The sequence below is a fragment of the Octopus bimaculoides genome, chromosome 7, assembly GCF_046866305.1.
Source record: "Octopus bimaculoides isolate indiv1 chromosome 7, ASM4686630v1, whole genome shotgun sequence".
NCBI lineage: Eukaryota > Metazoa > Mollusca > Cephalopoda > Octopoda > Octopodidae > Octopus > Octopus bimaculoides.
The window spans coordinates 60,679,317-60,693,637 of record NC_142934.1 but is presented as its reverse complement, the minus strand read 5'-3'; the positions used below and the strand labels follow the sequence as shown (position 1 = coordinate 60,693,637).

The 14,321-nt window shown below is 34.8% G+C and overlaps 1 protein-coding gene across 3 annotated transcripts in view; it reads left to right on the top strand.

Moving 5' to 3' along the window:
* LOC106867695 (N-acetylglucosamine-1-phosphotransferase subunits alpha/beta) overlaps window positions 1-12,779 on the top strand; it is a 61,074-nt gene extending 48,295 nt beyond the window's left edge. Inside the window, exons 21-30 of one of the 3 annotated variants that reach the window (XR_016242637.1) lie at window positions 149-301; window positions 2,638-2,704; window positions 3,132-3,278; window positions 4,244-4,329; window positions 5,099-5,197; window positions 5,310-5,703; window positions 7,743-7,855; window positions 10,475-10,565; window positions 11,291-11,409; window positions 11,595-12,779. Coding sequence is in view for 2 of the 3 variants with exons in the window: in XM_089355379.1 (XP_089211505.1) it covers window positions 149-301; window positions 2,638-2,704; window positions 3,132-3,278; window positions 4,244-4,329; window positions 5,099-5,197; window positions 5,649-5,703; window positions 7,743-7,855; window positions 10,475-10,565; window positions 11,291-11,422 (943 nt within the window). In the remaining variant the exon portion in view is untranslated. Of the gene's footprint in view, window positions 1-148; window positions 302-2,637; window positions 2,705-3,131; window positions 3,279-4,243; window positions 4,330-5,098; window positions 5,198-5,309; window positions 5,704-7,742; window positions 7,856-10,474; window positions 10,566-11,290; window positions 11,563-11,594 lie in introns of those variants that run through there. The other 2 variants (XM_089355380.1, XM_089355379.1) reach the window with 2 other exon arrangements.
* The last annotated feature ends 1,542 nt before the right edge of the window (window positions 12,780-14,321 follow it).

The following is a 14,321-nucleotide window of genomic DNA, read 5'->3' as shown; positions in this document are numbered from 1 at the left end:
CAATATGTGTGCGAGAGAGTGTGTAATAACTTGTATTGTTTTTATTTGAGAATAAAATCAGTGTGCTTCAAAGATGTGTCAGGGTAGGCAGTGGTTTAACACTTAATATTTGTATAACTATTTTAACGTATCTATAATTTCTTTTCAGTTTTCCTGAACAGTGGGCTATCACGTCATCACATAAAGTGCGCAGCTCAAATGATATGCAGTTTGCATTTGCCTACTTCTACTATTTAATTGGTGTGAAAGAAAACATAACTGCCGAACAAATCTTTGATGAAATGGACACAGATTCATCAGGGTAAATATAATTGTTTTAGTCAGTCCTCATTTAGCAGACCTTTGATGATGATGTTGGCAGCTGCTGTTTAGCCTCAATTCAGCCTTGGTTGAGCAGGTCTATGTTGCTATTGTTGTTGTGTTACCTCGAGTCTGCCTTGATTGAGCAAATCCTTGATCAAAAGTGTTCCTGCCATGATCATCTTGTATTTTTGTTCATAAGACTATGTTGTCCAATCACCTTTTTATAAGGTGATAGGATACAATTTGAAGCAATTTAGTTGCTATTTCTAACAGATTGAGTTAATGCTTAGAGTCTATTTTCATATTTAGTACACCTTAGATTGACGTAAGCCAGTCACGGTTTCAAAACTGGTGTTGTTCATGGTCACAGATTTATTTTTATTGTCGAGTGAGAGAACAGCACATGCCATCAAGGTGATGCTGGGATGCAAATATATGAAGCACAATGCACCCATCATGACTACCCTCTGATAAGAGTACATTAAGCACATGTATCACAACCATATATGTGTGACATGGTGTCTTCATATCAAGATAAACAGCACATGACCTTTCAGGTGAGGGTTCAGTTAGAATTTTCAGGTCAAATAGCCCTCCTAGTCAGAAGGTCCCTGAATAAGAATTAAGGATGGTGAATGAAACACCCATGTTTCTAAGTTATTAGATAATTGTGAAATATCTTTTTCTCTGTGCTAGACATTTCTTACACAGGTTTTCTTAATGGCAACATTTGAATCCAGTAGTGTAAAGGAGCAAAACATATATCCACCTGTTTCATATTCAAATACTGACAATGGCTGTGCCTGTGCCTTACATTGTTTCTATCCTATCGGTAGATAGATAGATAGATAGATAGATAGATAGAGATAAATATTTCCTCACCATGAAGACAATCATACATGCCAGTGTATGACAGTGGTTGGACACAAACTGGTGACCCCCTTGATGTTAAGTTACAAAACCCTGTTGTGTCAACTTTCTATATTTGTGTGTGTTACTGTCTCCTTCCTTGACATGGCATGTTAGTTGTAAGCAACTGTCACCATCATGGTATCCTTCATTACTAGTTTTCTGTGAAAGTGTCTAGTCTTGGGAAAATATTACCTTGCTTGGAAACAGGCAAGGATTGGCAATAGGGAGGGCGTGCAATCATAGAAAACCTGCCTCACCAAATTCTGTCTGACGACCCATGCAAGAATGAAAAAATAGGCATTAAAACAATGATGATGATATCCTTCATCCATCACCAAATAAGAGGAATCCGTGAAGAATGATACAGTTATGTCATCATCATCATCATCATTTAAAGTCCATTGTCCATGTTGGCATGGGCTGGACAGTTTAACCAGAGCTGGAGAGCTGCACTTGGCTCCAATCTGATATGTCCTTTCTAACACCAACCACTTTACAGAGTGTGCTGGATGTTTTTCATGTGGCACCACACAAGCACCTCACAACCCCCCCCTCCTTGAGATTTTTTTTTTCCCACACACATTTTTTTTTTTTTGTATTCCATTTCTTTTTCTTCCACACAGAATTATTTTTCCTTTCTCCTCATAGAATTATATTTATTATTTCTTCACAGCATATATATTTTTCATTTCTATGACTTTTCCCTTCATTACACTTTTCTCGGCAGAAACTGGATCAGTTACCTGCAAACTTTCATTATCTTTTTAAGTTTTTGCATTAGAACGATTCCTCAACAAAGCATTTTCAGTAGAAAGACTGTTTCCTGTAACAGATGGCTCAGATTCTCTAATTTCAGAATTTTCTACAATGTGTTCTTCACTAGTCACTTCCATCAACATTTCATCTGGAGTCTTTTTGAGGAGGACTTGTTTAGTATCCCCAATCACAAAATGGCTTGCGTTTTCTATGTCCATTTTAACTTTCTTAGCAACTGGATTGTTTTCAATTTCAACAGATATCTGCTTATGTTTGAAATCTTCTGGTATGACTCACTTTAAATGTATCATTAATTCCTTTTCATTTTTTTTTTAACCAGTATTATTTTTTGTTCCACACACAGCTTTTTTTTCAAAAGGCACTGACAAATTTTTACAGATTAACTTCTGTTGATATGGATCACCACCAATTTCTTTGGGCTTTGGATCTACATTTTATTTATAACTTATATATTTAGATGTTAGAAATTTATGAAAATTGTATCATTTTAAAGTCAATTAAATGTAGTTTGAGGGTGATTTGGCTTTTATTTCTAGCAGGTCGAACATCCATATATAAGTTGGCTTATGGAGTTAGTTGTAATATATGCATATAAGTTAAGTATGCATCTGTATATATTATATACTCTTTTCTTTTTACCTTCAGTATTCTCTCGGATCGTGAAATCAGAACTTTAGCTACAAGATTGTTTGATCTTCCATTAGACTTAAATGTAAGTATTTGTTCATTTTACTTTCATTTTCTTGAGTTATGCCAATTCATAAGGGCTGGTTTCCATGGCACATAAATTCCCCACCTCGATGGGACGCTAGTCTATCACAGAATTGTTCATTTTTGCCAGTTGAGTGGACTGGAGCAATGTGAAAGGAAGCGTTTTGTTCAAGAACATAATGCATCACCTGGCCCAGGAATTGAAACCATAATCTTATGAACAGAAGTCCAACACTCTAACCACTAAGCCACATGCCTCCACAACATGAAATGAAGTGCCTTGCCCAATATCAACAATGCACTGCCCTGTCCACAAATCAAACCCATCACAAACCAAATCAAAAGACTAGGCCACATGCCATGAATTATTTATTTGTATTTCCTTGTGTTTGTTATTTTCATTTATCAATATCGTGTTTCTATTGCAGACATTGCTGAAACTTGAAAATATTTTTATAAACTGCTCAAAATCATTTTCATCATCATCATCAGAATCATCACCATCTTCAGTACTGTCATCAAAAAATAAAAGTAAAGTAAGAGATTCAACTGAAAAATACTATGAAATCAATATGGTAAGTAGTTATTTTAAGTAATATTATATTTACACTGTTAAACTGCTTGCATTGTTGCTATAGTAACACTTCTGTGCAGCTTCTACAAACTGCAATCCTGCTTCACTAATGCTGTAATTCTTTTTTGACTTTACTGTCATCCTTATATGATGCAAGTTCTTTTCATTTTGTTCTCCAAAACCATTAAAAATTTTTTTTATTTTGTTCATTAAACCAGCTCTTGCAGATCTTGGTAAGACGTGAAGGTCAAATACTCAATTTGTGTGTTTTGTTGTTGTTGTTGTTAAACCCGAAGTAAACCTCATTAAGCAGACCTATGGTGAAAAATTTTCCCACCAAGTCTACCTAATATGTTCTTTTCTCCAATGTGTCCTTCCTTCTTTTAAGATGGTTGGGTGTGGTTCAAGAGAGATTTGGCTGCTAAAACACATACAAGCAATTTGTTTCCATGTTAATATGTAGAAACATGTACATGATTTCATTGCTTTGTTTTCGCTTTTCTTTTGTGTCCATGTATTCTAACATTAAAAACCTACTAGCTACCATATTTCTTCATGTTTGGCTTAATCTGCCCTTAGTCTTCAACAATACTTGAAATGCTTTCCTCAATTTATATATTCTATAGTTATCACAAGCTGCCAACACATCTCTTGTAGTTTCACTTTCTTTTTCTCTCTTTCATCTCTTTTTTTTCTTTTTCTTACTCTCTCTCTCTCTCTCTCTCTCTCTCTCTCCCCCTCTCTCTCTCTCACTCTCTCTCTCTCTCTCCCCCTCTCTCTCTCTCTCTCTCTCTCTCTCTCTCTCTCTCTCTCTCTCTCTCTCTCTCTCTCTCTCTCTCTCATTTATTTGACATCTTTAATACCATGCTGATGAGTCCATCTCTCAATTTCCCCTCATGTTCATATGTCTTAGAATTAAAATTTCTACCTTAATTCGCATTGGGTTATATTTGGAAAATTTTTCAGCCCCAAGTGAACCGGGAGTTTTTTCTAACTTGTCCAGAAATCCAGCAGCTTATTCAGAAAAGTTTTAAACCCAAATCAAAATATAAGTAAGTATTTCAATAAAATAGATTTAAATTTATTTAAACAGAAACTATGAAAAAATGTTTTCATCAATATTGTGACATTAGATAAGTAAGAAGGCTTTTGTAAATTTGTATATTTACGTACAAAATGTTAGAACCACTACATTTATAGCTGTTTGCCCTTCCCTTATACACTTTTTCTTTTCTTTTTTCATTTAAGTAACTGAAAACTCACAAAATTGATAATGTACCTGGTGATAGACCAAATAGCTACCAATCATAAATCTACTGAGATCTAAGGGTATGCCAGTGCCCCTGGACTGGCTTGTGCGGGTGGCACATAAAAGACACCATTTCGAGCGTGGCCGTTTTCGTGCGGGTGACACGTAAAAGCACCCACTACACTCTCTGAGTGGTTGGCGTTAGGAAGGGCATCCAGCTGTAGAAACTCTGCCAAATCAGACTGGAGCCTGGTGTTGCCATCCGGTTTCACCAGTCCTCAGTCAAATCGTCCAACCCATGCTAGCATGGAAAGCGGACGTTAAACGATGATGATGATCCCAGACACTTTCACTAATTCAGCTACAAAAAGTAAAGCCATCACAATTTCTCATTTCCTTCTCTCTTGGACTACAAACTATTGTGTGGGGCAAAGCTGCCCACATTCTGGTTCAATGAGGTGAAAGAATATACATGCTGAATTGAACATAATAAGATATACTATAGGTATTTCAATCATTGAAAAGTTTGTAAACCATTTGTAATGTTTGAATCTTTGTTTTTTCTTGCCCAGACATGTGACAAGTGGAGATGGAGAAATTGCTTTCAAAATGATAAAGACCAACATTTCATTAGTTGTTGCACAGCTCGATGACATTCGCAAACATCCGAAGTTAGTCTCTTATTTTTATTTTTCTATTTATTTATTAATTATGCTGATCACTCTTATTTTATCCATGCTAGTCTGGATGGGTTTTTTTTTTTTTTTTTTTTCAATTTTTTAGTAAATATCTACATTGCTTCCATTGGTGAGTGTGTTTTTTCTCCAGTCATGAAGTAAGTATGAGATTTATTATCAGCTAAACAAACTGAAATGAAGCAAACAGATTTATTACATCTTCTTCATGACAATAGTAAGTGATATGAATGGTAAGTTCCCTAACATTTTGTCCTTTATGGCTACTGTTTCTCAATATTACTTAGCATTCCCAAAATGAATTGCTTTCTGATAATGTCTTCATATCCGAGTATAGCATTTGTACTCCTGATATTTTGTCTCCATACTCAATTCCTTGTCGCTGAAGAATCCTTGTATGATATTACAAGTTGTATTTTAATTGCAGAAAGTTCATCTGCCTAAATGATAATATCGACCATTCAATGGCAGAAGCCAAAATGGTAAGTACATTAAACTTCTGGGTTTTATAAACTGAAATGGCACTATTTTTTGTAGTCATTACTACTACTGATAATATTATGAAGTTCCTTCATCTGCTACAGTCCTTGCAACTATGAATTATCAACCATACTAAATTTGATAAAATCCTTGACACCCATACTCTCAACCAAATTTTGGTATTAAAATTGTCTGCATAAATTATAAATATATATTTCCATCCACATGGTTCTGGGTTCAGTCCCTCTGTGTAGCACCTTGGGCAGGTACCCGACCAAAGCCATGTGAGTGGATTTCATCATCATCATCATCATCGTTTAACGTCCGCTTTCCATGCTAGCATGGGTTGGACGATTTGATTGAGGACTGGTGAAACCGGATGGCAACACCAGGCTCCAATCTAATTTGGCAGAGTTTCTACAGCTGGATGCCCTTCCTAATGCCAACCACTCAGAGAGTGTAGTGGGTGCAAGAAGCCCATTGTATATATATATATATATATAGTTGTGTGTTTGTTCCTTCCACAATTGCTTGACACCAATGTTGGTGTGTTTATGTCCCCATAACTTAGCAGTTTAGCAAAAGAAACTGATAGAATAAGTACCAGGCTTTAAGTCCTGGGGTCAATTTCTTCAATTATAAGGCAATGCTCCAGCATAGCCATAGTCAAATGACTGAAACACATAAAAGAATGCCTAATAGATTTCTTTCAGTTTCCATCAATGAAATTTTTGGTTAACCTGGGGCTATAGTTGATGACACTTGCTCAAGGTGCCATGCAGTCAGACTGAATCCAAACCATATGGATGTGAAGTAAGCTGCTTAACTACATAGCCGTGCTATATTCTTGCAGAATGGTTCTTTTGTTAATGTATTGGTTATATCTGTCCATTATAATTACATTAACTCAGACACTTTTTACCATCTATTTTAACCCTTTAACAGTTAGACCATCCATATCCGACCCAAATATTGTACCAGTTTTATGTTCAAACTGACCAGATCTGCCCTCTCACACCTACCCTACAATGTAATTCAAAAAATAAATTACACCATCGATATCCCAAAACCATGAGATAATGCATGATTAATTCAAAACAATGTGAATAAAAATGCATTGCATTTGGCAGAGTAATCTGAATTCTAGATATTAGTGTATATCCAAAATATACACTTAACTACTTGTTTCTTGAGTATATTATTACTTGTGTCTGAAAAATGTCTGCATTTGTAGACAAGAAGGACTTTATTTTATCCAAGCAACCATGGTGTCTGTTGCAAAACAATTTATTTATCTGGTTGGCAAGGCCAGTCTCAGAGATTTTGTTTATTGCAAGATTTGAACTCAGCACTCTTAAGTAGCAAAATACTCATCAGTTTTAATCTACTTCCATTGCCTATACTATAAGGTTGTATTCTCCATTTCCTTGTTACTATCAACTGCTAAATGTCTCACACTAGAGTAATAATAAATACGTCTGCCAAGGACTGACTGTAACCTTTTGATATAGTATGTTATGGCCACATTTTGAAGAATATTCTAATTATTCAATTGGCTTTGGCTGAAGTTTTAGCAAATCATGTATTAATAGGAGCAAGGTTATTGTCACTTCCAGTAAAAGCTATTCTTGCAATTTAAAGTATAAATGGACAAGCTGGCAGGACAACTGAGCAACCAGCTAATAGTTTGGTAGTTTGTATTGTCATTGTTCTGCTCGATAGTAAAAACATTTGATTTTAAATATGTATCACAGCTGATATAATTCATTGTTGTTGGCAGCAGCAGCTGGAGCACTGTGCAGTTAATTGATCCATTGGTTTTCAATGGGGAAATCAATTCCTTCTGCAGCATCTGCCAACAATGAACTGATGTTCACTCTAGTGACTGGCACGATTTGTCTCGCATTCATTAATCCACACAAAACAACAGAAACCAGATATAGACACTGTATCATTGTGATTCATAAAAACATTCACTTTAACTATACAAGCAAAATATGTTACCAATTTACTGATTTCTTTTTCGTTTTTTTCCTTCTAGGTCAAAGCTATTTTAAATGATTTTTTTGAATCAATGTTTCCAATGCAATCACATTTTGAACTCCCAAAAGAATACCGGAATCGTTTTCTTCATTTACATGAACTTCTTGAATGGTAAGCATTCAAATTGTCTAATAAACTTGGATCAACCAAATTCTTTGGCCCATGAATTGGAACATTTGCCATAGTGAATGATCGAAAGTAAAATAATTGCCTTAACAATTCAATGGATATGTGTTGGGCCAGTGTTTCACTTTTTTAGAGTTAATTAAATATTTATCAGCATCATCATTTTTACATCTGCTTTCATGTGACTGCTTGGGTTGGATGGGTCATTTCAAACACTGTATTTCTTCATTTGTTGCATTCCTTTGTCATCTTTGTAAGGTCCAACATCTTGTGAATAGGTTTTATTACCTCTACCCATACCTTCCTTAGTCTCTCTCTTCTACAGTTTCTATCCGTTTGGATCTTTTGCCACTTTTTTGCCTATCTGTTATCATCCATAGACATTAAATGTCTGTAACAATGCAACCTTTGTACTTACACATCACAAATGATAACTTTTAGACCTAGTTTATCCAGTAGAGCATGCCTATTCATTTCTCTCCAATCTTTACATACCTTTTGCATTTAGTATCCATTTTTCATCATTGTACAGCATTTCACTTCATATACAAGCAATACAGTCTACTCTTTACTCAAAGAAGAATCCTTTTGTTGTCAGCAAAGGTGATTGCTCCTAGACCATTTCCTGCCTTACCCATATTCTGGCTACTATATCTTCAGTTCATCTTCCTCCACTTCTGATCAAGTTGCCTAAATAACAGTAGTTATCGACTACTTCTATAGAACTCCTTAGCATTGAAAAGAATTTATTTTACTGTTGTATTACAGAAGCAATGACAAGTGATCATGACCTTTGGCAATTTGCTTTGCTTGAAGAGACAAGTCTAACCCAGTGAAATCAGTGCTGGTGACACATGAAAGCCACCCATGCCAGTGGAATGTAAAAAGCACTCACTACACTGTTGGAGTAGTTGGTGTTAGGAAGGGCATCCAGCTGTAGAAATCAAGCAAAACCAGACTGGTGTCTGGTGCAGCTCTCCAGCTACCAGTCCCAGTCAGACTGTCTGACCCAGAATAGAAAAACAGAGGCTAAATGATGATGATGATTGCATCAAAGTCTTTATTCACCATCAGACTGCCTGTGATCCTAATGCACCTCTTGTGCACTCGTAGTTTGCATCTCATCCATTTTCTGCTTATTAAGCACACCTACTTCCCTCATTTTAGAAAAAATTTGCTTTTCTACTTTCTAAAACTTTGTTCCCTCAATTCTATGTTTGTTTGTCTTTTAAGTCTTTCACAGACTTAAGAGGTAGGTCTTCAGTATGTAGAAGTTTCCATGGACAGCCACTCTTGGTCTCCTCTGTTATAGGTTGGAGAATTATATTAATTAGAGTGAGAGAGTAACTAAGCCTTGATAGACACCTACCTAGACATGATAAATTCCCTGCTGATTTCATTGTCAACTATAATATAATCATCATCTTCAACATTTACTTTTCCATTCTTGCATGGGCCAGACAGAATTCATTAAGGCAGATTTTACTACGGTGGATGTTATTTCTGTTGCCAACCCTCACCTATTTCCAAACAATGTAATATTTCCCCATGGCCAAACATGTTCCTACAGAAGATAAGAAATGAAGAATGCCACTTGTATGACAGTGATACTCTTTTACATCACTGCAAAGTGATGTCAAAACAAGGAGATTCAAACATACACACACACACACATTCACACTTACATACATATGTGGGATTTCTTTCAAATTCCATTGATCAAATCCATTCACAAAGATTTGGTCAGCATGAGGCTCAAGGTGCTTGCAAATTTGGATTGAACCTGAAACCATATGATTGGGAAGTAAATTTCTCAGCCATTCAGTGATGCCTATATCTGAAAGTCAACATCGATTAGGAAGTCACTTAGTGTTGTCATAATACTGAGAAGTTTTAATATTTTACTTTTGTTTATAGATTAGAGAATAAAATGTTCAAAGATGCCGTCTGTATGAAAAACAATAATTTAATTAGTGTTAAAATATTTAATGTAATGAGAACAGAAAAATTATTAGCTATAACTGCAGTGGGATAAAAGGCAATATTATTTCTATTGTTCTAGCAAGTACAGGTGATAAAGTTGGTTACATTTGTTCTTAATATACTACCTCACTAAAGAATAGCTTTCTTAGAATAGTAAGGAGATAATCATTAAGTAGGTATTTACTGTAATGTACATAATTTCCTATGCCAATTTGTAGTTGATTTTGTATCTATCTCCTTTACTGCGTAATTATTTCTAATTAGCTTTTTAATATTGGTTTCAAATATTGGCACAAGGCCAGCAGTTTTGAGGATTGTGTATGTAAATTACATTGACCCATCATAAACTGGTACTTATTTCATTGACCCAAGAGAATGAAAGGCAAAATCAACCTCAGCAGAATTTGAAATCAGAACATAAAGAGACGAAATGACATAAAGCATTTTGCTTAGTGTGCTAATGATTCTGCCAGCTCACCACCTTATAGCTTTTTAATATTCAGTACATTAAATATGTTAACACTGTTCTAACATTTAGTTTGTAGGTTCCTTTAGAGTTTGGCTATCAAAATAAAAAACAAAAAAGTACTCCTGAAATATATTTTACTGTTTCTATTTTAGGCAGAAATATCGAAACTGGCTCCGGTTTTGGACATATTTAACTTTGATCATTTTGGTGATGTTAGCACTCCTATCCTTCTGTTCTGACCGAGTAAGCATATATTTATATATTTATATTTGTTTTCCTTTCAGAGGGTTAACTAAATGAAAATAACTATGTGATTGTATTATTGTGATAATATTCCCATGTGATACACCAAGCTGTATAAAATTTTAGTTAAATTGAAATTCAGATCATTCATTTTCTTGAAACAAGTTTTCTCATTAGATTTGAGTTTTAATTCATAATTTCTCAGTACATCATGGTTGAATGTATTTATCTATTTGAAAGTATAATTGGTTTAAATACCAAACACTGGACCTAGAGCTTTCAAATACATAAACACATTTCATCTTGATGTTATAGAACTTGGCACTAAAATTCAAATCTAAAGATAAAAACTTGCTTCAAGCAAATTAATGATCAGGATTTCAAAATTCGTTAAAGTTATCGCCAGATTTGATGTATGGTAGAGTCACACAAGTATAATCATGAATGCTTGGTTAAAACAAGTTTATTTTTCTACCATGTAGTTCAAGGTTTAATTCTACTGCATGGAAACTTGAACAAATGGCAATTATTAGAGCCTTGTAAATGAAATACATTGAGGAAACTATAAGGAACCTGTTGAAAGAACATTCTCTGTTCATAGGTGGTAGAGTTAATTAGTTTCTTAATTTACTACTACCAAGCTGGTTGTCTCAATGCTTTTAGCTACAATGAAATGAATTAAAAGTATATTTTTTACTTATTTTTTATTTTCTATTTATTTCAAGATTGAATCATGGCATAGGAGATTCCTACATCGACGTTCAACATCTCGAAATGTCAGCAGACAGTCATCAACCAAGAAGAAAAGCAGCAAAACTTCCACAGCAAGACAAGAACCACAGAAGTATATAGTTTAACCCAAACATATCTCCATCACCTCTCTATATTCTTCAATTGTTTACTGGTTGGTTGTAACAGTTGACCTTTATTATTCACATTGTCTTCCTTCATATTCCAGAAGAAAAACCTTCTGGTTTTACCCCATGAAGCTTAACTACAGTTAAAATAAATGTCTTCTTCGTATTCCAGCTGAAAATTTGGTTTTAACCCATGAAGCATGACTACAATTAAATGAAGACTGAAGTGAATTTTTGCCAGGAACATGGTACATATGAATCCCAAAACCCTAGTTTACAGTGATGCAACAGTGTTACTAATACATATAGTGATTTACTTACTGGTATTGGCAGAAATAACTTACATCATTTGTAACCAACATTACAGTTACATGGTTTAAACCAGATAACAACCATATGGAGTAATCTGAGCAGAGAGGTGCAAAGAAAAGTATCATACATTATGATTAGAATGTAAGACTATCATCTCATTGTAAAAAGTGCAAAAAATTAATGGTATATAGGAACAAAAGCTCTGTGACATGCTCAGCGTTACGAAATAACTTACGTTATGAAAATGATATGGCAGTCTTTTGTTTTTTTTCCAATTATTTCTCTGAGCTCGTTCAGCTGGAAGAGATAATAGAATGCTGCACTTCAGTTTTTCAGTATTCAGTTTCATTCGTCCTATATTCTACGTCTAAATTTTGCTGGAGCTGATATTACATTTTTTTTTCTCGAAAGTTATTATTAGTACACCAAAGTTAGTCCAAATAGAATTTGATTTAATAAAAATTGCCAGGCACCTACTTAAAAGTAATTATTAGTTTTTAAGCAATTATTTAGTTTTAGTCTAAATTAAAAACAAGTAATTCATAAATAATTCTGACAGCTTAGTGCCATGAGTTATGCCCCTTGGACAAAGACTAACTTTGTTCAGCGTTTGCCAGGTTCACGAGATTGGATACTTACTTCTCGTTTCGGTGATTATCAAGAAAGGGAGCAATCGCTTCAATAATATGCAAATGTTTAAATTTTTAAAGACGAAAAAAAAATAAAGACCTAAAAACACCTTTTTGTGCTTGTATGGAGAAGCGAGTTTTACAAAACTATAAATATGACAAATATACGATAAAACAAATTTTTAAAGTATTTGTAAATACATTTACACTTTTTTGCTTGCGTATCATGGATTCAATACTCGTTATTTAAATTCCTTTATAAATTGACAAATTGATGAATTGATAATAATTTAAACTCTATCAATGTAAAAACCTTGAACAAAATATTCTTCCTTCAGATTACGTATGTGACCAATTTTTACAGATATTTAAAGATTAAATATTTTCTTATTACCATTATTTTCTATAAAAAGAAATAATCGTGTTGTCATTTTTTTTCTTGTTACTCTTCATTGAATAATTTGTATGTGCATCCATTCAAAATCAGATATCTACAGGCAAATAATGAGACATGGCGGTATGATTAATTATTTTACTTCCCAACCATATGGTTTCGGGTTCAGTCCCTGTGTGAGACTTTAGGCAAGTGTCTGCTACCATAACTGCTAGGCCAACCAAAGCCTTGTAAGTGAATTTAATAGATGGAAACTGAAAGAATCCCATAGTTTGTGTGTATGCAGTTATGTCTCCTAAACAGATTTCAAATTTTGACAGGAGGTCAGCAATTTCGTGGTAAAGTGGAATAGTTGATTACATTTATCAACCCTGAAAGCTTAAAAGGAAAAGTCAACCATGGCAGAATTTGAACTCAAAACATACTGATGGATGAAATGCCACTAAGCATTTTGCATTGCATGCTAACAATTTTTGCCAATTCACTACCTTAGTTATGTCTCTTATATTGACATCACATAATAATTGTAAATGAGTATCACCACCATACAAGCAGTGCCAATCATTTCCAGACTTCTGTCAAAATATGTTTATCCATGGGGAAATATTATGTCACTTGGAAACAGGGTGAGAGTTGGTGACAGGAAGGGTAACCTGTCATAGAAAATCTGACCTGCTAGATAGCATAGTTTAATCACACCCTACTGTCTCATGTATATATATATAATGTGTGTGTGTTTGTATGGGTCTGTGAAGGAGCCATTGCATAGCACCTTGGATAAATGTCTTCTATTAAAGCTTCAGGCTGTGAATGTAATTAGTTGATGGAAACTGAGAGGAAGCCCATTGCATAGAAGATCATTATGTGTGTGTGTGTGTGTGTGTATTATGAATGTTTTGTCTGCATGTCATTAACACCGCCTGATGATAAAAGGAATTCTGTTTCTTTATATACTCCGGTAAGCAAAAGTCTATAGTTTCAGTTGCACCATTCCTTTCAAATTGTGAGAAACAGTTGAAGGAAAATATCTTATATGGAAAGCAGGTAATAGAACTGCTCGAGCAAGTTTCATTAAACTTATGCCAGCATGTGATAATGATAATTATGACGATGACAACAATAAGATATGTGTGTGTGATGATGATGATATATAGCTGGTAGAATCGTTAGCATGTGAGATGAAATACTTATTGGCGTATCTTTCAGGTTCTTACATATTGAGTCCTAATCCCATTGTGGTCAACTTGTGTGCTCATTAGACGTTGTACAGGATTGAGTAAATTGTGTACCAGAGCCCTCTGCCAGCTGGCAAGTTCACACAAATCTTCTTTGCAAGTGCTGACAACAATTCCTCATTTGTCTCTCCACTCTTCCTCCTAAGTCCACAATTTCAGGGCCACCAAAATCAATGTTGGCGCAAGGAAAAGAAGGACTGGCTAGATTACTAAAAATGCTATAGCAATGGCATGTAGACGTGTGCATGAAGTAAGACCGAGGGAAATCTTCGCTAAATTCCTCACTGGCATGAAACAAAAGTTTGCTGTGGTAGGCGACAGTGATAGGG